We start from the raw sequence: 25,777 nt of genomic DNA on the forward strand, positions 1-25,777 counted from the left end.
TCAATTCTTCTCAGCTGCTGCTACCTGCCGGGCAATGGCGCTGTAGCGTGGTTCTTCCAGGGTGTCCACGGCTCGTTTGGTTTTCGGATGGTGCACGCCAAACACCTGGAAGGATTACAAAACAAATGGTGTTAAACTTATAGAAATACGTGAAATCACATCTCTCCGAAAACTTCTTCTTTTCTACAAAGGAATTGATGCTAGGGAAGGGTTTCGATGAAGATAGACATAATTTCAGTTCAAATCTAGACTTACAAGGTAATACCTTGCTATCTACAAAAGAAAGCTATGTGTGTTCAGACATTACGGGGAGACAATTTAAACCAGCGTTCACAGAAAACTGAACAGCCACTATCATCTCAGTACACAGTAGCAATTTATTAAAGACAACATGTTTACTTTGTACTCTAACTTACAATCTCAATTGGACATCACTCTATGGACAAGTAAAAACTTGCTATCATTTCACTTCATGATAACCCACTCAAGTTTTCAAGCTCTTTCCATACTACAGCAACAGATATGCACAAAAGACCATGTATTATCAAATGTAGATCAGAAAGGATCATGTTGAACATTATCTACTTGGTCACAAATTTATTTGGTCACAAAGAATTGGAAGTTGTTGTTGTTGCTTTTCTGAGGGATGCCTGACAATGTGATAACATTGCACAATGTGATCTACGATGTGTCTCCCAAGTTTCTCAAAGCATGTTTAGTGGATCACTTGCCACTGTGAAACATCCATGTTTTTGAATTTACAGCAAACTAACTAAATGGAGCGACAACAAACTTTTGACAATTTTCATGACCAGAAAGCTCGCTGAAGGTTTGGAAACCCTTACATAAGTATGATGCTTGTAAACTGATAGTCCACCAGTTTGGATCTAATTAAAATGCCTTATCATAATCCAAAAGGGAAGAAGCAAAAGAGGACACTTCACTCTTTATCTGGACACAAAAAGATAGTGGTGGTGGGGTGGGGAGGAGAATCTTTCTAAATAGACTTATTCACACAGCCACTGACAGTTACAATTATTTGGGTAGTCATGTCAACCATGATGCAAAACAGGCTGTTGTTTCTATATGTTTGGACATAATAATCCCAACTATTAGTAAAATTCAAAGTGCGATCTGCACACCACCAAAAGTGTAACGTTTCCGAAATAGTGGTGCTTTTTTCTGAATATTATTTGCGGCGCAAATGCATATAAAATGCTGTGCAAATTGCACTGATTTTCAAAAATCCCATAATGCCAGGTGTGCCAGACATTCGGGTCAAAGTCAAGTCAAACTCTCAGACTTACCCATGCGCAGTTTGACCTCACTTGAACCAGTGCAATTTAAGTATCATGATTTTTCTTCTTGATGAACTGGTGTGATCTGGATTGCAGTTTTTTACTTGCTTGTGAATGTGTGAACCAGAGCACCACAAAGCGAGATTTGAATCGTGATTTGAATCTCACTCTTTCAATGTGTGTGAATGAGTCTATTGACAGCAATCTGTCCATATACATTTCCACATCACCTACCTCGTGAGAGATCTCTGCCCACTTCACAAAGCATTCGTAAGCTTCAGTGTACTTTCGGTCATCCTCAAACATGATACCCATGTTGCAATAGATGCGAGCACCCAGCACGCTGTATTCACCATACGCCTGGATGCAGCGATCCTTGGCTTCCTTAAAAAGCTACAGAAATCAAGACAACGGTAAACACAAATCAGCCATGAAGGCAATGCTAGAATAAAGACGACTTCATTACAAAATCTTGGTTGTAATATGTGCTTTGTATAGTGAAAATTTGGTCTGATTTGTACGTATACATGTTCAGCAGTGCACATGTTTCACTTAACAGCATAGAGTCACTATGATGAAAACATTTCTGGTGTTAGTGAATTAAATACAGGTTCAAATGTCACTAACAAATGTTAGTGTTACTCAAGTACCAGGTAGTTTTCTAATGGTCCTCATCCATGAACTCAATTTGATAAGATAATGCAAATAATTTTTGGTGTGATACTCAATCTTGACACCTAATTTGATGACATTTCATTAGTTTAGTTTCATTAATCTTGAGTAATTGGATGATTAATAAAGGACAGAAACTTGTGATCAACAGGCAGAAAAGTAAAAAAAAAAATAGCTTCAGCATTGAAAACAAGATATTATTCAGAGGGGTGAAGGTTCAGGTATGAGCTTCTTCAATTTGTCTCCCTCTACAAAGGAAATTTGTTAAGATCACAACTGCTGATCTGTAAATTAACAGACATGTTGGAAAAAAGGAACCAGTGGGACTCGAACTTGTCATCTACTGCTAGATGGTTCTAGCAGTAGATGACAGGTTCCTTTTTTCCAACAGGTCAGAAAAAAGGAACCAGTCCGACATGTCTGTTACTTAACAGATCAGCCCTTGTGATCGTACCAAATTTCTTTTGAAGACGGAGACAAATTGAAGAAACTCATACCTGATAGCTTCAGCATTGTTGGTGAGATTATATAAAAGAAATGTACTCACATCAACTTTTTCCTGTGTCCCTTGCTGAGCAAGAATTCCTTTCGTCATCACCGCATCGGCCAAGTAGCCATTCTGTCCCAGCTGTTGCAAGATAAAATCAAGAAATTTGATTCATCTGCCTCTCAATTTCAGTTGAAGATCACAAAATATGCAGTTTCGCAGATCCACCCTATCAAATAAGATGCAATGATTTATATATGTAATATTGTGGGATTCCAGCACTTCTCACTTTGCTATATTCAATCCATTATGGAGAAGCAGGATACATGCCAGGCTACTCCACAAAGACTGACCAGTGTACAGGTATGTTGAATCTTTCAACATCTCTTCTGACTAGTGTGAAAAGGGGTGTTCAAAATAACTGGGATATTAGAAGTGGTTGCACTGCACACTCTCGCAGACTTGGGCCAACACTGAAGGAGCTACCCTGAGTAAATATGACCTAAAGTCATTTATCACTATCTTCTTTTGATAAACATCATTATGTTGTAACACAATACCAGCAAGAGATTCAAGACAAAAAACTTCAGAGGATAACTCAATATTTGCCAGAGAGACAAAATGGGGTAAAATCATTCGGAGTGCTGTAAAGATTTGTAGGCAATTTTGTTTGCTATAATTAGTCGAGATATAGTAATCTGCATAATGTTATGCTGAAACTAATTATGCCCTTGAATATGAAGTAGTAGTACATTGTAGTAGTAGTAGTAGTAGTCGTAGTAGTAGTAGTAGTAGTAGTAGTAGTAGTAGTAGTAGTAGTAGTAGAAGTAGTAGTAGTAGTAGAAGTAGTAGTAGTAGTAGTAGTAGTAGTAGTAGTAGTAGTAGTAGTAGTAGAAGTAGTAGTAGTAGTAGTAGTAGTAGTAGTACATTGTAGTAGTAGTACATTGTAGTAGTAGTAGTAGTAGTAGTAGTACTAGTGGTAGTAGCAGCAGTAGTAGTAGTAGCAGCAGCAGCAGCAGTAGTAGTATAATTTGCATTTTGCAATCTGTGGGTATAGGAAACCAGTTGTAGCATTATAATCACTATCATTGTCATCATCATTTCATCATCACTGTCATCATCACCACCATCACCATCATCACCATTACTAGGATAATCAGCACCATCATCATCACCATCACTACCATCACAAGGATCATCAGCACCATCATCATACCATCACTATGATCTCCAACAGCCTCTCTATCACCATCACTACCATCACCATCACCATCAACATGATCATCACCATCATCACCATCACTAGGATCATCAGCACCACCATCATTATCATCTCTAGGATCACTAGGATCATCAGCATCAGCATCATCACTATCACCAACAGCACCATCTCCGACATCACCTCTATCACCACCACTACACTCACCACAGCCATCATTACCATCACCATAACTACTAACACCATCATCATCACCATCATCACCATCAAATCATCAAAATCACCACTGTCATCACTGTCAACACCACCACCATCATTGTCATCAGCACCGTCATCATTATTACCATCACATTTATTGTCACCTTCATCACCGCCATTACCACCTGTACCATCATTATCATCATCATCTTTATTGTGACAGTTATCAACAACACCACCATCGCCATCACCATACCATTATAATCACCATCATCATCATGACTATCATCACCATCATTGCCGGCGTAAGCATCATCACCATAATCATGATCGTACAGACCTAAGCTCCAGAGGCTCTCTTCACAATTAAACCTTGCTGACAGACCACCAAAGACATAAAATGTTACATACTTTCAGGTGCTTAAGCTTAGGTGCAAAGTTAGGTGGCACAAGTGCAGTCATGCGAGTGATTGGATGAGTTTATGCCTACCTCCTGGTAGATCTTGATTGCCCTGTCGGTGTAATCCTTGGCAGACTCATGGGCCTCAGAGCGAGACAGAGTGTTGTCTCCACCGCAGTTATTCCATCCATCCAGAATGAACGCCATCTGAATCAAACTCTGGCCAAGCTTGAACTGCAGGTTACAAATGGTAGGACAAAAACAAACATAGCTCACTTGTTGAGAGCAACGGACAAGCAAACAAGCAAGCAAACAAACAAGTCATGCATCATTGCTCTAGTAATGCCCGACACATGCAAATTGTGTGAAAACTGTACGTATTTTACACAAGAAATAGAGATGCCTGAGTGAGGGTAGCTGACATTAAAAGAAAACTGTACAATGACTTTAGACAATCTCTGTGATCTGTTCACACATGTCAAAGCACAGCACCACGGAATAGAAGTCAAAATCATTTTTAAGAAACTGACTCAGCTTTGTCTATATCTAAATCCTTTGGACCATAAGGTGATACCATCGGAAGACCAACTCAGCTATCCAACACCGCAGCTCGGGAAACGATGAATAAACATCCGAGTATCACAACACCCTCTCACTCTCACCTTGTGCACATCTCCCGCCAGCGTTTCGCGGATGGCAATGGACTTCTTCCCATAGTCAATGGCCGGCCGGAGTTCCTTCAGCTGGCTCCTCGAGAAATAATTGTACTTGGTCCGTGTCACCTGGAAAGGGAAATACAAACCATTTTAATGCACTTTGACAGTGACAGTGGTCAGCAAAGTAAAAGGACATGTTCTGACCTCATTTGTAAAGTAATAGAATTTCAATTAATTCATATTCCATGAATGGCGCAAGATCTTGAATGCTTTATATGAGACAATGTGCCTGAAAAATGCATCACCTGACCTTATGCAGTGCTATTTCAGTTGCCCAAAGCCAAGGTGAAATACAATCGTATGATAGGTAATCATATAATTGAAGAGCAAATACCTAATTTGAAATGGTACATGAAAGAGGAAACAACATTTGTTGTCATGGAAACGCATATCCGAAACACTGGATTGCCAATGCATAATTTCAAAGCATTTCTCCTCAGTGTACACTTTTCATCCATCCATCCATCCATCCATCCATCCATCCATCCATCCATCCATCCATCCATCCATTCATTCATTCATCCATCCATCCATCCATTCATTCATTCATTCATTCATTCATTCATTCATTCATTCATTCATTCATTCATTCATTCATTCATTCATTCATTCATTCATTCATTCATTCACTTATTCATTCATTTGGCAAAATATAAACCAACATAAATCATTACAGAGAAGTAAACAATACTTAGGCTAAAACATCTGTGCTTGTAGGCGGAAGCCCCATTTATATAAAAAGAGAGAAAAAAAATGCCTTTTAACATATATGACATGTCTAGAAATTCAACCAAAAAACTTAAAAAAACCCAAAAACATTCAACACTATCACACACTTGCCGTATCAGCACCTGATCATATAACTTCACTCTTCACTGCAGTATTTAAAGTCATGGTATAGTGTATTTGGAATCATTTTTGAGTTGCTCTACCTCATCAAAGCATGTACAGGCCAGGCCATAAAGGTCTACCATCCTCTCTGGGCGGGCACCAAGCTCCTCCAGCTCAGTAGACATGGCCGTCTTCAAGAGATTGTACGCTTCCTCGTTCTTCCCCGCTTGCATTCTGTCGACAGGCACATGCCAACAAATATGGCAGTGTTCAAATTAATGAATTCTTGCTTCATGTTTTTTTTCTTCTTTTTTTTTGGTAATTGATTGACAAATTGCCCTTCATTGACTTAATTACACACTGATTATTAAGTGTTTTTAGTAGTAGCTATGATTTTTTTTTTAAAAAAAATCATGGTCATACGCCCTTGGGTTGGACTTGAACCAAGGATCTCCTGAATACAACACAGGCATCATATCCGCTAGACTATCAAGCTCCTGCTCGAAAGCCAGTTCCGTTGGTTTTTTTTTCCTTTACAGCAAGCAAGTAGTGCCTATTTATTTAAATTAAAGAATTCTGTCATCAAGTTAATTTTTTATTTAACTTCAACTACTAAAAACATGAAATAATTGGTGTTCATTTACATCAATAAAATGGCAATTTGTCAACCAGTAGTGGTAAATATGACAGCGGACAGCATTCGTGCATTTCAAGGCAATACATTATATGTAAAACATTACGAAGTTAGGGAGGCACTGTGGTAAATTGGACGGGACTCTTGATTTGGATGCGCAGGTCCCAAGGTCAAGTCCTGTCAGGTGGTTACGGTCACTGAATGAGAGGGTTTTTTTTACCCATGATGTCCCTCTCAACTCTTGGGTGTGAAAGTGGGTACCTGGCAAAGCTGGGACAACAGTAATGGCAGGGTCCTTTTGTTCAAACATTAAATTTCCATCATGTTATGCAAGTCCTCCTGAAGTCTTGACTCTGGCAATAAAGAGTACAGTACACAGTTCAAAAATGTTTGGGCTACCATGCTAGGCAAAAATATAAAGAAAACAGAAAGCTAGATATAGATAAAGGGAGATATAATAAGTAGTAAGGCAACGGAAAAGGAAGAAAGAATGACAGACTGCACAAATAAAAGGCAAAGTGATGCATCAAATTGAAAAATTGGAGAGGTACAGTGTAGGGACACATGAAGCTCTATTGAAAGAGATTTACGGATGCAAAAGAACTTGTCACCTTTCATAGACATGGTACACTGAAGGCGCGATTTTGGTTCTCGTGCCGACCTCCCAACCTTTCTGACTGAAAATAGATATAATTTGGCTCAAAAGTAGGACAGAAAGAGCAGTTCCAGAGCAGGAGCATGCAATAGAATTATCTAGAAAAAAAAAGAGGAAAATCCTTTTGAAACAAGAATTGGGAATAGTCAAAAGTCAGATAGGCCCTCTAAATTCAGCATTGTTGGGAGGTCTCCTCATGTAACCATCAATTTGCCAGAATTTGCAGTAACCTCCCCACAATCTCTACTCACACAAGTCTGGAGACCTGCTCGTAGCGACGGGAGACTTCTTCTTGGGTGGAGGTCTCATCCCCGGCCAGCTGCTCCAAACTCTTGGTGTAGCAAGACAGCAGGGTGTCCGCCCATCGTGGGTTGTCCTTCTCTCGCTGATGGAGATTTGAGAGATGGGAGGAAAAAGTTTTGTTGATTTCCGGAAACTACCATAACATCACAAACATTCGCAGCATGAAACTTTCATGAATTGGAGTCTACTGTCTTTTTCGCGGCATTAAACTTTTGCGAATTGCCACTACTGGCATTCAATGCATAGTGCAGACAAAACCTTTCGCGCATCTTGGCTCTGCGCAAAATTTGCAAAAGTGTCATGCATGCAAAAATTTCTGGGTTTCCATCCTTTTCATTTTTACAGAGGACTTAATCTGTGGTTGATCTTCTTTCATGAAGGCTGAGAAGAGAAATGGAGATTAAGTTGCTCCCTTTTATTGAAGTTTGGCTAACATTCCACTCATTCAGTGCCTGTTTTATCTTTATAAGTGGATCAACTGTTGCTTGGTCTAGTATCGGCAGAGAATCAAACATTATTTTACATCAGTGAATTCTCCTGCAATACATATTAACCCTAAAAGGTCCGGGGGGGGGGGGGGGGGGGGGGGGGGGGGGAGGGGGGGAGGGGGAGGGGGAGGATGCAGAGTCCGCCCCTCCTCAACATTTCGCGCAATAGTTCAGCAATGCAAGAAGGCCTTGTTATGAGGCTTCTTGCACAACTTTTGAGAAAGAATTTGCATTTGCATATTTCATCATGATTGCACCACTGATGACAGAAATTGGGGGGGGGGGGGGGCAGAATCTGCCCCCTTGGATATAGCACAGCTAAAGAAAGCCTAGCCTGATTAGGACTAAGGGAGGAGATTGTCAACTGGACCAAAAAGACAAAGTCAAAACAACAAAGACATCAAGAGTGCTTCACTGACAGATATAGGATCAGAACTGCTATTAAAAAAATTCTAACTCTCTGGAACAGCAAACTTGGACGCATCATAGATAAATTCCCAAAATTCATCAGGGAAAAGGAAAATCATGAAAAATCATCCAAGTCTGAGTTAGGAAATATCTTTTTGATTGACATACATGTAGTCTGTTTTACATTAATGTAATATTTCTAGGAGATGAAACACTCAGCCTGTTTTCAATAGAGATATCCAAATCATATCATCATACCATTGAACTGAGGGCCTTTAAATAAAAAATACATTTTTGCCCATCGATGACAAAATAAAACTACTGCAACTTGCACCAGCAAAGCAAGGTGGAATTGTGTGAACTTTAGCAACATGAAGATTATTATTTTCACTCATTGTTACAGAAATTACATCTTGACATATTCCTTGATGAGTCAGATTCTGCAACGGGTGAAAATCCCTTAATGTGGATTGAAAATCCTGCGGGTGAAAAATCCTTTATAGGGAACAACGGAGGCTGTGGTAAATGATGGCTGACAATACTTGAAGAGTTTTATAGCAAAATGAGCTAAGCATCATGTTTAAACATTTCAAAATAAGTCCCTCATCGGATAGAGCCACATTAAACCTTTCTGTAATATCTCACTCGTGACATAACAAGGAATATTCTAGAAGTTATGATTAAAAATATCCTGTATTCTCTTATTATTTTCTTTGTAGTTTTAGCAGCTTAAATCACAAATATCTCTTTTTAACAAGAATGGAGTTAGCTCATTCTGCCATATAAATTTTCACTTGGAGATGATCCTTCCAGCAAATCCCCTCCCCCAGAAAGGATCTACAGCAATCTTCATTTAAAAAAAAGAAGAAATGTTTGCATCTGCCTTTGAAGACACCGCACTGAAATTGATGGAAATAAAATGAAAGAAAAATATGACAAAAACACTGTCTCTGATGAAACATTCAGAGTAATTAAAGGTAGCAAGCTTTCTTGTGCAAACTGTTCCTCCTATAACGCTAAATACGTACATTACAAGTTTCAGAATCATCTAGAAACAAGAGCGCCAAACAGTCAAAAAAATTATCCTGAATGCACTGCTCCCATTTTTCTCCCTCTCGAAAAAAAAGAAAGAAGAAAAATAAACCTACTCACCTGCTGCCAGTATTTGAGCAGGGTGGAGCTGTAGTCCTCCCTGTACAGGTGGTCAAAGACTGACCAGTCCAGAAGGAACTCCTGCAACCTGGACCTGTCCTCAATGGCAATGAGGTGAATGGGCAATTCCTGTACGTGATAGAATACAGAAAGGTTCATGAAACAGAAAAAGGCCTATTCTCACTCGAGGAGACATCGCTACGACTTGTGCGACTCGAAAGACCATAAAATGGCTTGTGCTCTCACCAAGAAGGCGACTCCACGGCGATACTGTATACATCGCATATTTCGCGAGGTTTATATATTCACAAATTTCCCCGAGTTGGGTACTAATTGCATGTAATTATGAACCCTGACCTCCCCATGAATGTGACTTGCAGGTCTCTTTCGTTGCTGAGCTTCAGGATTGCAAATTTTAACACTTGTGAAATTATCAGAAAGTCCTGATTTACGAAAAAATTAAACTCACTGAATGCATGGCGTATAAAGTATCTGCAACACCTCAAAACAAGGTGACAACTTATTTGCTGGAAGTCACAGGGACATTGCTGCGATGACTCCAAGACATATTCTCAGTCAACAGAGATCTTTGCGATGTCTCCACATCATCGCTGGTAGGTCCTCATGGGTCTCCGCAAGGTCGCAGACAAAATTAGTCTTCATGACCTGGCCGCGACTAAGGAGACTTCGCGGAGATGTCTCCAAGACCAGCTGGAGAGTGTAAGAAGTCTTCAAACATGTTTCATTCTCACCCAACTCCCTGGAGACCCGGCTAGTCTCCAGGGGATGTCTCCGCAAATCAGCAAGACTTGAGTCCCCACTATGCTGCCACCTCGTCTACAAGCCTATGAGATACCCACTTTGATTACTCCACAGGCTCACAAAATGCAACAATCTTCACCTAAATCCAAGGACATACATACATTACATTCTTAGGTTTTCTATTTCACTGCATTTATAGACATTTTCCCATAGCACTTAATAGCTTTTCAATTAGCCTTTAAATGCTATACATATTTCATTACTGGACTTCAATTTGAATGCAAATTTGTTTTTGTGATACAGGGCAAGCCTCAGGCTAGCTTTATAGTGCTTAGGAACAAACTCTTTCATGCATGAAATTTACATTTCTAAGTAAGCTACTCTGGGTTATCATGACTGCTTCACCCCAAATCTTATCAAGGTCAGTATAAACCTCATAAATGATGTATCAAGCAATAAATATGAAGAATATACCAGTCAGGGCACATTGCTAACTTTGATACATGAGTTAGCTAGGGTGAAGGTAGATACGGACCAGGACAACAGTACGTTGCCTGCCAAGCAGAAGCGACCTAGCATGAAATTACAACTCCAAATCAAATTTTCTGTCATGACATAATTCAACATATTTTTTAAGGCACTTTCATGATGTAATCATAATATTTTAGTGTGTAGGATTTTTGAAATAGGGCCTATGCAAACCTTAGGCCCTTCTGCTGGGCAGGCAACAAGTAACTTGCTTGATTACTATGAGGAGTTTCTGGGGACTTACCTCCACTTTCCGATCCACAGACTTCACCTCAGAAAAGAAATCTGCCAGTTTCCTGTGCCACCATTCTTGCTTGTTTGTCTTATTGCCAAAATACCTTTGAATAAAAAAGAGAAGAAATAAGCATTTGCTTTTTTGGACATACACACAGCTTTCCAGCAACCACATGCAAAGGCTCAAATGCACATAGATTGAAACTATTAAAAGCACATACATTTAGAAAGCCTATGAGTGATAATCCTGAAGTTTGCATTTGATGGCTCTACAAAACAAAATGTAAAATTTTGCTGCTATTTCTCTAAGGGGAGGACCCTTCCTCCATGGACCAATTTCACTCAACATTTTGCAGATCTCTCACCAATACTCAACTGGTTTCTTTTATCACACATTGCTCCCCCTCCCACTCCACATCTCTCTCTTCCTCCACATCTCTCTCTTTCTTTGGGGTATATATTTTTATACGGATTAAAATCTCATACATTGTAAAACCTTGACCCCTGTATATGCCAAACATTTCGCGAGGTTTTAATTTTTGCGAATTTCACAAGTCAGGTGTTATTTGCAAAATTAAAGACATGCGAAAATATTGACTCTGATCCTGATGTAAATGTGACGTACGTGTGTACACTTCTCCGTTCAGTACAGGACTCTACGATCATCATCATCAGGATATTCCGATTCGCGAAAATTTAGACTCGCGAAATATATGGCGTATACAGTAGTCCCAAGAATACTCAGGCAGGTGTCTATGAGAAGCATGTGTTATAGCAAAATCATCCCGTCTTCAAGTGGTTGATAACATTGGAGATCGCTGGACTCACTTTCTCCTGACAGCTTTGCTGAGGGCCCTGTGGTAGAAGTCCAGCCTCCCCTCCCCGCTGTCTCCAAAGGGTCTGATGAAGGGTTTGAGGGCGCGGTAGACCACCGCCCACTTGGCTGCCGGCAGGGGGGCCATGTCGTGGTATTTCTTCTCACTGCGTCCTCCGGCTGAAAAAGAGCACAATTTGGAAAGCCATGACATAATTAGAATTAAATCATGCAAAGCCTATGACAGTGAAATGGCATTGTCAAAGGAAGTTGAACCTGAAGATAGTTACAACATTGTGAGATTTTGACTTGACAGACAATAAGGGCAATAAGGTTTTAGCTTTTTGCAAGATAATTAGAGCTACTTATATGTTTTATCAAAGAGGAATTAAAAGTTTATTTGATGAATATCATTTATAAAATGGCTATAACATCTTAAGGTAACCAGAAAACAAAGTAAACGAAGGTGGTCCTAATGAAAGGTGGTATGTAATTGTATGAGGCTCTCATTCACACAAAGCACACTTCGCACTGCAATATTTTTTTAAATCAAACGTTGTATTGAATGTACCGCTTCTCTGTCCATTGTCAAACTGTTTCTTTGCTTCACTTGGATGATTTCATTTTGGGGAGAAGAGACCAAGGTCTTACTCTATAGAAGATGTTACAGTGGCAATTCCTTCTTGAATAGCAACTTCTTGTAGCAACAGCCAATCAGGAAGCAGGGTTCTTGTCATTATCATGGCCCTTACCATTGCATCAAGAGTTGCAATAATGTAGGGCTTGACTTTTAGTGGTGACTCATGTCAGTCCACCAAATTTCCAAAAAGGCTGTTTCTCAGTGGCACCTAACTTTCAAAATTGGTTTTTATGTTTCCACTTATTTCGGGCCACTACATTTCTTTCTTTTTTTTTTTGGGGGGGGGGGGGGGGTCACAAAATTTTAAGATTTAAAGATTATAGTGGCCCGTTTAGTGTCCAGTCCTGTATAATTATTGCAACTTTTTATGAGATGTGGCCCAGAAGAACATCTTACTCTTATTGCCCGGCATGAGGTTGTCCTCATCTCCCAGGATGAGGAGGAGCTCAGTCTCCAGGAGTCCGGTGGCGGAACACTCCAGGAGACAGAGGGTGGCCACCAGGAGCATGCCTCCATTCTCCTCCTCAAACCGTGTAAACACCTGTTCAAGGAGTCTAGGCACAGTAGAATAAAACACAAACGAGAAACATTACAAACTACCATGACAAAATGGTATCATGTATACTCAATGCATTATCATTATCTCTTCAAAATAGTTCAGCTGTTCCTGGTCCATGGACAGATACTCCTGACACAAAAGCGTGCTACAGAAACAGTACGCCAGAGTTGTCATGCACTACCTCATTGAAATTGTTATCAGATTGATGACATAAGCACATTTCAAAATCACTTAATCTCTCAAAAAGAAAGAATTGGCATTGGCAAAATAACAAAAACAAAAGAGGTTTAAGTATTTGGTAAGAGTTCACTTTGTACGTACATACTCATCTACAGTTCAATCATACTTCACAATGAGGAGATAATGATGTGTTGCTAGGTAATATGTTGATTCTGGAGTCAATGGTGGACTACACTAAAGAAACTTGAGAATGGTTGATGTGCTTTGTCTGTGCCCTATGTAAAAATGAATTGGAGATATATGATTGCCATGTGGTCTTGAATACTGTTTGCCCTTAGGTGGCTTCTCTAGTGTAAGCACTGTTCTCTCATAGGACCATCATTGATAACTCAAGCATCACCAGGCAAATATATCTACATATGGGTTGAGACAGACATGGGTATGACATTTGTACTGGGCAGGATTTGAACCCACGACTTCCTACTTAAGAGCCAAGGGGCAGTAACCACTATACCACAGTGGTCTCTCAGTGATGGTGAGTCAATGTTAACATCCTATTGCAAGAGGCAGAGATTCACACACTCACTCAAACAGTCCGTCGGCCAAGCTGTTGATCTTATCGTTGATTCGGTCAAAGAGACCAAAGACGCGGAGCTCCTCGCACGCGATGGACAGCCAGAGGGGATTCTGGGAAGACTCCTTGGCCAGCAGACTGACCATCTGGTCCTCATCCAGCTTCTTATTGTACTTGCCCAGCATCTCGGTCACTATTTGCTGCAAAGTCCAGTCATTGATAATGATGATATCAACATGAAATTTCAATACGAGAACTCATCATAATTCGTTAATTTTCCATCAATTGTTTAAGTGACTTCATTTTTAAAGTGACCCATGCAGCTTTTCATCCTATTACCAGGATTCCTCTCTGTCATTGGTTCTATGTAGCTAACTTTATATCAAACAAATGAACAGTGCTGGCGAAATTTGCCCTGTACATTGTGACTTTGCAACTTTTAGCACCTGAACTAGCACACACATTTCGACACTGACTCATACATCGGCAAAAACATATACACACCATCAAACAAGGAAAAAAAAAGTAGAAATTACGCGGTGCGTAATATATGTCCCCGCAGGAAGTAGCATTTTGTAGCAAAATGTGCAATATAGGTAAAAAATCAAGGTCAAAGGTCAAACAAGTCAAAGGTCAAAATTCTGTGTAGAAGTTTTGAAGCCCTCACCTAGTGCCATCACATAGAGCAAACGGAATCGAAATCGGGTTAGAAATGGCGAAGGAGTAGCATTTTGTAGCCAATGTACAATATAGGTCAAAAATCAAGGTCAAAGGTCAAAGAAGGCAAAGGGCAAAATTCTGTGTAGAAGTTTTGAAGCCCTCACCTAGTGCCATCACATAAAGCAAACGGAATCGAAATCGGGTTAGAAATGGCGAAGGAGTAGCATTTTGTAGCAAAATGTACAATATAGGTCAAAGGTCAAGGTCAAAGCTCACAACTGAAATTCTGTGTAGAAGTTTCAAAGCTCCCATGTAGTGTTATCATATAAAGCAAACAGAATCAAAATTGGCTCATAAATGACAGAGAAGTAGCAAATTGAACATTTTGATCACACACGGACGCACGGACGGACGCACGGACGGACGCACAGACACACACACGTACGGAGCCCGTTTCATAGTCCCCTGCTCGAACTCGTTCGGCGGGGACAATAAAACTGAAACTGTAACAGTCATAAGACTCTGCCTTGTACTCATAAAACACAACCTCCACTGAAGAACATGAGGTAGTGCACATGATTATCACCTCCACAGACAGTCAAATTCATCATGAGGTGTATTTGTATGTGAACTTCCGTGGTACAAAATACCATGGTAATTGTCGGCACCATTCTAACCAGGAAAATACAATGGTAATAGATATACTATACCACAATAATTCACTTGGTAACATTCTCATTCACTAAATACCATGCTATTTCTGGTCCTTAAAATTTACTGCTTCAACTTAAACACTGGGCATACACATATCTCCTGTGGAAGGAAGGGGGAAAAAAAGAGTGTCAGGTCACATGAGAAATATACCTCTGAAGAATCAGTGGTATTTGGTGAGACGATTCATGCTCAAATCTCACATGATTATTCGGGCAGAGTTTGAAATACTGCAATGTACTATTATTTGGAAATGTATCTTGTGGTGCACTTGCATTCACATAACAAACTAGAGAAGCACTTTGACAGTGCAGACCTCCGCCAAGTGGCTCATTTCCACCACTGATCTTATTCCTTTCCTCCATCAGTGATTTCCATCCATACGTATGCATGCTGAAAATCGCCCGACTTCCCAATATAGAAGCCTTTTATTACATCATCAACTTCCAGCTGCGCAGCACCTCATCATCCAAACAGGAAGTAGAGCACGCACTTTAGTGCCTGTATGCAAACCTCAAATACATGCAGCTTGAACCCCCAAGTTCGTTGACCTATCAGCCAAATATTGAAAATCCTTTATAAACTCCATAACTATTCCCAGATCACTACTAAAATTTAATCATCTGTTCCTTGTGTCATTCTTAACCTTTCCTGTAAGTTTCATCCAAATCCGTTCACAACTTTTTGAGTTATTTTGCACACAGACAAACGAACCAACCAACAAACCACCCAACGCGGATGAAAACATAACCCTCCTTGGCAGACGTAATGAAAAGAGTGAAATAATGCAAAATTTCACTGTTAGTATTGATACAAGAATGCGTGACATCTCACCTGTCTTGCTTTCATATCTAGCGGCATGACGACGACCTCCTCCGGAGACACTGCCCTCTTGAACAGCTCCTTGTGGGGCGGGGTGTCGTCAATCATGGAGAGGATGACGCGGACCTGATGAGCCAGTGTCCGTGGCAACCAGCTGAGGATGGCTGATCCCTGGTCATCATCAAACTGTAGGGTGAACATGCACCAGCCAAATATCGGTACATCCAGTCAGTGCAATTCATCAAACAATTGTTTTTCACGGCTTCATTCAACATTATTCAGCACACGTTTACTTATCAACATTCCTCTTCAATATTAAAGGTTTTGCTGCAATTGTGAGGAATTCTTTAAAAATTACCATACTGCAAAGTTTCCATCAGCTATTACAACATGTCAAAATTGGCATTCTTATCAACACATAGGGACTCAAGTTTACACGAGAAAAATGTTCATGACACACACAATGTCATAATACAAGAGTTGAATCTCTTTATTACGGACACCTGTACATAGAGTTGAATCTCTTTACAATGGACACCTGTATGTAGTGTAAGCGCACAAGGTGAATAAACCCTATTGCTACAAAACTTGTGACCCCTCTGACTCAATGTCAAAAATAGATAATAAGGTAAGCTATCTCTACAAAGTGCTCAAACACTCCCAATTAGGCACTGTTCAGTGTGGTTCAGGTGGCTTCCGAGTGCTCAAACGCGGCCTTTGCCTAACACCCGGCCTACTAAACCTTATCAGATGCATGACATGACATGACATGAGAGCAAGCTTGGGCCTGGACTGAGATCATACTTGATTGAGGGCATCGATGTAGATCACCAGTGGCTGGGTCTGGGTGTTGGATAAGACGCTGCAAGCCAGCTGACAGCATGCCTCCAAATCTTTGGGAGCTGAAGCCTCCTGGTAACAAGAAGAGTCCACACAAGACATATATGATAGCAGCGGTAGTAACAACAGCTGACGATGATGATGACATTAGCAGATTTTGATGGTGACGACGACGATGATAATGATTTATTGACAGATTTAATATGAATAACAAAGAAGAAAGAAGAACAAAAGAACAAAAGAAGACTAAAAAGGAAGAGGAGAAGAAAGAAAAGGAAAGAAAAAAAAAGACATGAAGGGGAAGTAGAAAGAGTAGAAAAAGTTAGGAAAGAATGACAAACTAGCAACATTGAAGACACTAAACAAGTCCACCAATCAAAAGCAAATGGACCTCATTGCTGCAAAGCAACCTGCCAATAGTTACCACCTGGGCATAAAGGACTACTGCTTATTAGAGACTACTTTTTTTCTATCAAGAAGTTTCTTAAGGCAGTTTGTCTCAACAACCAATGCTAGTTACAAGAGGTAGCTCTTAACGTCCAGATTTACACAAACTGAGACACATAGGTTCAGACATACAAAATAGAAGTTACAAATCTGCCTTATGGAAAACACTGTCTAATGATACCTCAGATATTCACTTATGCTAACATCTCAGGTAATCATACCTCCAGCTTTGTTCTACTTCTACACAGAAGGTAATACTGTGATCTTGCCCAAATCATTTTACAGATTGATTTCATGGGAGGGGTATACGAGAGGAGGATCTTTCGACAACTTACATTGTATGCCTTCAGTTCCTTGAGGACTCTGCGGAGACACAGCTCCAGGTCTGTTGATCCTGGGATGGCACCAACAAAGTGGTAGAAGACATGCCAACCTGTGTCACCACCTCTGTTCAGATGCATGGAGAAAGAGGTGGAACTTCACTGAAATCATCCCTTTGAGCAAAACCTTTTAGGTCTCTTTGTGAAAGACTATTCCTCTAATGATGTGGACACTTTTGATGAGGAAGCAAAAAAAAAAAAAAAAAAAAAAAAAGGAAGAAGACCAGCATAGATACTGAAAATACAGAGCAATGATACCTAGGGCAGGCATATCAAAAACCTGATTTACAGAGAGAAAAAACTAAAAAGTATGTACAAAGTACAAGAATTCAATAATCCTTACCATAATTTTCAAATCATAATACTTATTTGAAGGTGATCCATCATCAATGAGATGACCAAAGCATGTATCTAATTTTTGTGTGTGTGAAAATTACTTTTTTTATTAACCATCAGATACTCAATCAACTGACGTCTTGTCCAAATCCTAGCTGTCTTACCCAAAATGACGCCACCATGGCATAGCATAGGAAAGGTTAGCCCATTAATTACCGTGCTTTGGTTGCCTTGCTTTTTCGCTCTCTCAAACATTTGACATATTCTAGATATGACCTTTGTTGCCCCAACAGCACCATACTAATTCCTTTTGAAGGCCACTGAAGTTTAGCCGTTTTTTTTTCTTTTCTGGAGAACAAAGTGGGGCAAGGTTGTATTACACTGACAAACTTCCAACACGAGAATTACCCCTTTGAGGGTGAGCTGATTTTGCTGTAACATGCATTTCCCATAAACACCTGCCCAAGTACTGTATACTCAAGACTAGTCTTCATCAGGTTTACTTAAGGGATGGTTAAGTATTGGTTGAGACCTGGCTTCAGGTTTCTAACATTTTTTGATGAGATAATGATAAATCTATTATGAAATATGAAAGAATATGTACTTCCAAGTGGAAATTAACATCTAATTGATGAAAATTGGTTGTAAAATGGCTGAGATATCCAAAGCAAAGTGATCCTTATAAAAGGTGGGAGCCATCGTTTATTAGGATCGCTTTGTTTACTTTGTTTATGGATAGCTCTTCATGGATATCTTTTCATCAAATAAACTTTGAATTCCTCTTAGAATGGTATGTTCTGTAACATTTCATGAGTGTTTCATAGCATCTCGAAAAAAGGTAAGAGTTCAATCCTCATCTCCACCAATACTACTGTAAAAGTGGTTTCTTTCGCGTACAGACACTTTCGCGGTTTCAGTCGATGCCGAATTTTTTGAACGAGTTTAAATTCGCGGTTGGCAAAATCTCTGAATTCACAGTCGGCAAAAACTGTTTCATTTTGCACATGAAAACCCAAACTATTATCCAATTATCCTTTTATTTATTCAATAGAAATTAGAATTAAAGGCAGGCTTACCTGAAATCCCGTCTCTCGAGTACTTTATAACATGCTTGTACAGACATTGTGCGGTAGGTCCTATCGCTCTGTGTGTGTTGACCATCAATACACTCGATGCGCGGAATCTTCGTGTGTGCATGTGCGCAATAGCATTGTAACAAGCGGCGAGTTCAAAATATTTTCTTGTGATGTTAAATTCAAAATCGAAGCGTGAAAAGCGCGAAAATAAAACCACCGTGACAGAAACCACTTTTACAGTATACCATCCCTTCAAGATGCTTAATCTTCCTTACAGTGCATTGTTCAAGGTCACAGCACCGTGACACCATCACATACCCGGGTATCCTCTTGTTCAGTGCCATGGTCTGGGTGACATCCGCCGCCCTGGCCATGATAGAAGACTTCCCGGTACCAGCCCCGCCCGAGATCACCAAGGGGTTACCACTTCCCTCACTGGTCATGTACACCTGGATCTTCTCCAGAATGTCATTCCGCCCCAGGACCACAGAGCCACGGCTCTTCAGGAACGACTGTGGACGGAAATGGAAATGACACTCACTTGCCATTGTCATCTTAAGTACAGTAAATCGCTGTTTCATGATTTTTGTTAAAGTTATATAATTATCACTGATAAAGAAATCATTCTGGTGAATTTGAAATATCAGTGAGTAAGAAAATTTAACTGTACATAACACAACATGCATCTTCCTCAGGAGAAGAGGCCAATACATAAAATACACATTGTATCTACAAGGTAGTAGAACAATGACAATCAATATTTCAATATAGCAACTTTATGCACTGATAGTTTACCATGAAAATGATGATTTTCATCACAAAGAAGAATGCTACAACATGATATTGGTTTAATTTTATAATTTGAAATACCCCTTTAAACACCCTAAGAATAAACATCAAATATAAACTTACATGCTAATGTTCTAATATTGTTGTGATGATATGTCAGTATCTGATTGGATTTTACAGGTACTTGAAAGAGAGCAAATGCACCATACCTAGGAATATAAGGAAATAAAGATCAGGAATATGTTTGCACAGGTATAATGAAAAGATAGAACAAAAATTTGGAGACTTTCTAACCTCATGTGCTTCTTTGGCCTGTTGGTACGGATCCAGATTCACATCAGGGGGTGGATACTGCTCTGAAATCCTTTCCTTGAAAAACTCAAACACCTGAAAGTGAGAGAAACCACAAAAATACTTCATTCTGACATTGAAGCTTACTACCCCTGCTCAATACATCTACTTGATAAGTCAAGACCAATTTAATGAAAAGTGCCTGTAAACGATGCACAATTCTTCACAGGAAAGCTTGTTTGCTAGTACTGCTATACTAAAAGCTTTCAATTGCTCAATCAGCTTTGGAAATTCTCAGAATGTAAATTGCATGCCTTGAAGGTTGATTCAAACAACATACTTGTGACCTGATTTACATCTTCATTGCATCCTCATATGATAATAAATATACCTATGGTAGTAAGACCTGGTAGAACCAAGATGTTCTTTGTAACCATGCAAGAAGATGATACACAGAATTTTCATTGTGTGGGACTGTGGAACTGCATGTATGCAATGGTATAAGCAACACCTAGGCAAAAATTCCAATGAATGCATCATTTGTGCAACCCTACAATACCACTGGAAACTGCATTACATACAACACTAAAGTCATTTTGAAAGTAATATAGTTCTCAAACAGTTTGAGACTGAGAGTTATCATATGCACAGAATTCTTTTCGATGAATCTAGACTCGTGCTCAACTTGCTAAAGACTCAAATGATGAGAGAGGAGTGATACAGACGGAGCAAGCTTACCTTGGGAGCAAGGTTGTCATGGATACCTGAAAACTGCACCTTCCCATGGTCATCAATACCAGAGTACTTCACGTCATACCACTGCACCCTCTTTCCCTGCCATGAACAGTATACAAAGTCATGTTACACATGAGTGATGTAACTGAAGACCAAAATGACCTCAACTGCCTACAACAAAACTCTTCGGGCAAATGCATCCATCATTATTCATCATTACTCTTTTTGAAGAATAATGCCATCCAAGCACTGATAATATGCATATCGTCGGCTGAGAATGATAAGGGTGTTAAGTTGCCACTAAACCCATAGTGTTCACGACCACTTAACGCCCTTCTCATTCTCAACAGACGATATGATCTCATATCTGTGGACACATGAAACCATTCTTTTCAAACAATCAGAATGTCATTTTTCCTGCCACAGATAAGATAGAAAATAATGTTTGACATGTTAATTAACAAGTGTACCTTCTGACTACTGATGGCAGAGTGACATCACATGATAAGTACACCCTAGAAAATGTTACATCTGCTCTGTAGAAAGATAAATGAAATTTCTAAAATTGTAGTATGTAAATCTATAGTGTGCACTTTAAATTGTAGAATACATATCTTGTAGTATGCTTTGATTTTAGACTCTTCAAAGCATGGAATCTGTTGGGATAGTAATTCCAAAGACAATATCATGATTAAATGATAAAAATTATAATACTTGATAAAATTTGTTGTATATAAAAGAACAAAATTTTGATTTTATTTCTCACTGGCACTTCTACCATGGCAAGTAAAATTCTCTTACAACATTTATGTTAAGTGGATGAAACCTCCTACGGACAAAATTCATGGCAATACAGGAATGTGAATGATACCAAGTTACCACGGTTACAACACTTCTTGCGATCACAACTGAAGCCTCCTTCCACTTACCAGTCTGGATTGCAGCATGTGTTTCAAGATCTCCAGCTTGTGGGCAGCGATGGGATTAGGGTCAAGGAAGTCATCTTTGAAGTCTTCTGGCAGAGATTCCAGGAAGGAGCTATTCCTTACCAAGAACAGTGCTGTAGCAGGGGTAGGAATGGAGGCACATGTTAAACATACAGTATAATATGTGACCATGCACCACAAAACGAGTATAAAGTCGCACACACTGATTTTGCGTGAGGACTGAAAATAAGTGAAACGGGTCAACCTAGCTGATCTTGATTTTTTCATATTTTCTGAAAGAGCAGGTCTTCTTTTACATTATGCTGAAGTTTGGTATCATAAATCGGGTGGGAAAGTGTGTTTTTTAGCAGTTTATCTCGAATATTCTTGGTAGAATAGTGTGATTAGGTGTGTCTTTTAGAGTCCCTTTTTCATTTCTGAAAAACCTTGTACACACTCTTCGCTTTCAACTCTAATAACTTTTGAAAGGACAGTGCTACTGCTTTGAAAGTTAGCATTAATTATGGACAGAATGTGCTAATGAGGCATGCTTAATTTCAGTTCAATCTCATAATCCCTTCATTGTTGTTACTCTGGTGGTTCGCCTCCTGTTTTTTATCCCATTCATCGCACAGCCAGCACAGCCAGTTTGGTAAAGATTAAGCGCTTGAATAGACACTGTACTTCAGAGCCTCTTTTCTCAGTTCACACTTTTCCTGAGTGTAGTGTTTTCTTTCCAATATTTAGATAGGTTTGGAGAGTCCATTTGATTTGAGTTATACATCATTTTAAAGCTTGAAGTCTGCTCTTTCAGTATATGGTCTTAACTAAAAATTCATGTCTGGCGACTTTTTGTTTGTTTTGTGGTGCAGGGTCACATATACACACATTCATATAGAGAGATTATGTTTTTTTTTTTTGTTGGATGGAAGGAAAGTGTGATTGAATTGAATTGATATATGTTACAAATAGGGGCAAAAGTACACCTGTGTTTATAGATGGGAATGACTAAGATATGGGTATGTAAAATCATTTACACTGACATCATAGGTAACAATACATTGAAGCTGCAAACTGAAGAATTCCTCTTATATCAGCTCACAATCCTGACCAAGATAATCACAATGATTTCTTTTTCACAAAGATGCATTTATCAGAGATTGGGAAAAATCTTCTGACTAAAGGTAATGAACAGATAAGTATCTATTAAACATTTTATTATTCCAGTACTAGCATTGTGACCAGTGTGCATAACATACATATGTATGTATATAGATAGAATATAAACTAAAAGAATAAACGTAAACATATCATAACTGACGCATCAACCTCACATAACCCACTTGACAGACTCACAGTTTGGGTTGTCTATTCTGTACGCCCCATGCATGATCTCCATCTCAGTGACCGACAGGCCATGGACCCACTTGTATTCATTGGTGACGGACAACGGCACGTCTTGAGATGTGGGTATCCAGCCGCAGCGCTCACTAATGAAACAAAACAGAAATACAGCACTTTGTCCAACATTTCATCCATAACATCAACTGGGTAGTGGAAAGATAATGTTGATCTTTTTTTTCTATAGAAAGAACATGTTATTCTAGTTTGGGATAAAATAAAAGTATATTGTTGGTAATCAAGTGCTGGAGTCGTCTGTTTGAGGAATAGTCAATTTTTTGCATGAAAAAAAAATTATTGACTCTCTGCATACGTAACAAATGAAAAATTGTGTTTAGTTTCAATATCATTACAGGATAGAGATCCCCTTTTGAGTTTCTGAAAGGGAATATATTCTAGAGAGTTGTGAATAATTGCAAATATTCATCATTTCAGTCAAAGCCCTAAGCATTCTTTTTCTTAGCAACCAGAAAGCTTGCCCTACCTTCTCCCACCTAGAAACAACTAATGAATCCAAGCTGGGTCAGATGAAGGTTTCAACAACAGATTAACAAAAGTAAAAACAGGCATTAGGATATAGAATCTCTTTCATGACCACAAAAAAAAAAAAAAAAAATCAAATTTACCTGGTGAGATTGAGGAAGAATGGCATGATGTTATCCTGGTAGCATCTGTCTATCTCCCCCAGGCACGTCCTGAGAGTCTCCTCTGATGTTGTGTCTTTTGGAACACCCTGTAGAGATAATCAACACATCATGTCTATCACTGTGAGCAACAAGTGATGTGCAAGGATATACATGCTAGTTGAAACAAAACTGGCTCTGTCAACATGCACACTAAAAAAAAAAAAGTGTGGTTATTATTGTTTTGAACATTCTGCAGCTACAGCTTGCACGTTTTTGGTATAATTGACAGCACATGAAGGAATTGAAGAGTAAATGAGGCAGTGCTTTACTGTTCTTATTCAGATCTCCTTTTCCGACACACACTGAAATCATGAGGCTATGTGTATTTGAAAGCTAATTTTGTGCAAACCACTGCAGATGTAGAGTACCGGTTCCTAAATTTCTAGTCAGTAAGCATTTGAGAAATAATGGCGACATACAGAGAATGTACCAAAGTAAACAGCCTGAGATAAACACTAGAAAGCATTTTCACATCCATCAAGGAGATAATGTTTGTGTTTTGTTTTCTGTTTCCAAAAAAAAAAAAAACCACCTCAAAATGTTGTGAATGGATTTGGGAGAGTTGATGACACAAGGAACAGATGATTAAACTTTGGCAGGAATCTGGGAATTTTCATGAATTTTTGAAGGATTTTTAAAAATCTTACGGGAAATAGGGTCAATGAACTTGGGAGTTCAAGCTACATGTATTTGAGGTTTGCACACAAAACCTTCTGCATGCTCTGCTGAAGGTGCAGTGCAACAGGAAAACTGATGAGTTAAACACAAGGACACAAGGACCCTTTATCATTCTTTTTATGGGGGGGGGGGAGGGGGAGGAGAAAATTTGGCTAAATTTCAGCATGCATGTATGGATGGAACATGAGCTGCTTGACAGAGGTCTGCACTGTGCGAGTGCTTTTCTGCATCATCTTAGGATGAGGTGCATTGAACAGGCTTGTTACTAGGTCCTCAGAGAAGAGCCTACACGGATTTGCGTGCAAACTAGTATCTAAACCAAAACTGTCTTTAAATATTTGTCCTGTAGGAGCTGTATTAAAGTGATCTTACCCATCTCAGGTCACAGTCAATTAGGTGGAGACGACGCCCTTCACACCACTGCCTCAGATCAGGGAACACCTGTTGATATAGAGGAGGTAAGGAAAAGTCAATAACATATGATTGGACAGATCTCAACGTATCTTTATTTTACAGTATTGTACATTAACAGACTGTCAGTGGTTACTGATTCGTTAAAATCTTAAGCATTCCATTGTTTTAGAAAACCAGAAAACTTGCTGTACTTGCACTGTAGCAACAATGACCGTACACAAACTGACATTTTACATTGTGGATTGCTATAATCATGTTATCCAGTGATGGCTGTGTCAAATTTGAAAATACGTAACTTTTGAACTGATCGTCCGATTTTCTTTAAGGTTCACTGATGTGTGACTATTAAATATTTCAGCATTCACCCATGAATCCACACATATTATACCGGTATAAGTATTCAGTTTCATTCCCCTTTAGAGTGCAGTCCCTCATCAGCCTACACTACGCATCATGCATTATACCTCTTTCACAAGGACCTCTCTCTCGGCATGGAAGTCCTTGAAAGTCGAAGAAACAAAGATGCGGATGGTCTTCCAGCCGCTCCGGCGGATCACCAGCTTCTTTTGGGCGCTGTCCAGTTGGTCCAGCGTGCCGTCCACTTTGTTCCAGGTCTCCTTGACAATGTACTTGTACTCTTTGGGTCCCCAAGTGGGGTTGTAAAATGAGCCAGCCCTTCCCGGACCGGGTAAAGGAGCGTTGTCGGCGATGGGTGGGGGGATGGACGAACCGCAGCCCATTCTTCAACTGGGTCTGCCTTCTCCCGAGTGCGGCTGAACAACACAATGATGTAGAAAACTGAATCCTTTTTCCAACTGATATATTACATGGTA

General features: G+C 39.5%; 1 protein-coding gene across 1 annotated transcript; it reads right to left on the bottom strand.

Annotated features, from left to right (window-relative positions):
* Positions 1–25,777, bottom strand: LOC139707978 (telomerase protein component 1-like). The gene is made up of 23 exons (XM_071619968.1): positions 25,409–25,777; positions 24,903–24,971; positions 23,793–23,899; positions 23,122–23,255; positions 21,769–21,899; positions 20,843–20,938; positions 20,108–20,200; positions 19,343–19,536; positions 17,568–17,679; positions 16,750–16,857; positions 15,958–16,131; positions 13,765–13,952; positions 12,836–12,993; positions 11,814–11,979; positions 10,996–11,089; positions 9,462–9,590; positions 7,362–7,489; positions 5,923–6,055; positions 4,937–5,056; positions 4,365–4,508; positions 2,518–2,598; positions 1,533–1,691; positions 1–105 (listed from the first exon to the last, which is right to left on the bottom strand). Exons 1-23 carry the CDS (start codon positions 25,682–25,684, stop codon positions 1–3), a joined length of 3,099 nt encoding a protein of 1,032 aa, XP_071476069.1. The 5' UTR covers positions 25,685–25,777.

The sequence above is a fragment of the Diadema antillarum genome, unplaced genomic scaffold (genome assembly GCF_040938485.1).
Source record: "Diadema antillarum isolate AM-2024a unplaced genomic scaffold, OU_Dant_1.0 seq00001292_RagTag, whole genome shotgun sequence".
Taxonomy (NCBI): Eukaryota; Metazoa; Echinodermata; class Echinoidea; order Diadematoida; family Diadematidae; genus Diadema; species Diadema antillarum.

Coding starts and splice junctions, on each gene's coding strand:
- LOC139707978 (XM_071619968.1), bottom strand. CDS start 25,684: ATGGGCTGCGGTTCGTCCATCCCCCCACCCATCGCCGACAACGCTCCT. Junction 13,953..15,957: donor TAGATATGAAAGCAAGACAG/GTGAGATGTCAC, acceptor TGGACTTTGCAG/CAAATAGTGACCGAGATGCT. Junction 11,980..12,835: donor CCTCATGCCGGGCAATAAGA/GTAAGATGTTCT, acceptor GCTCTTTTTCAG/CCGGAGGACGCAGTGAGAAG.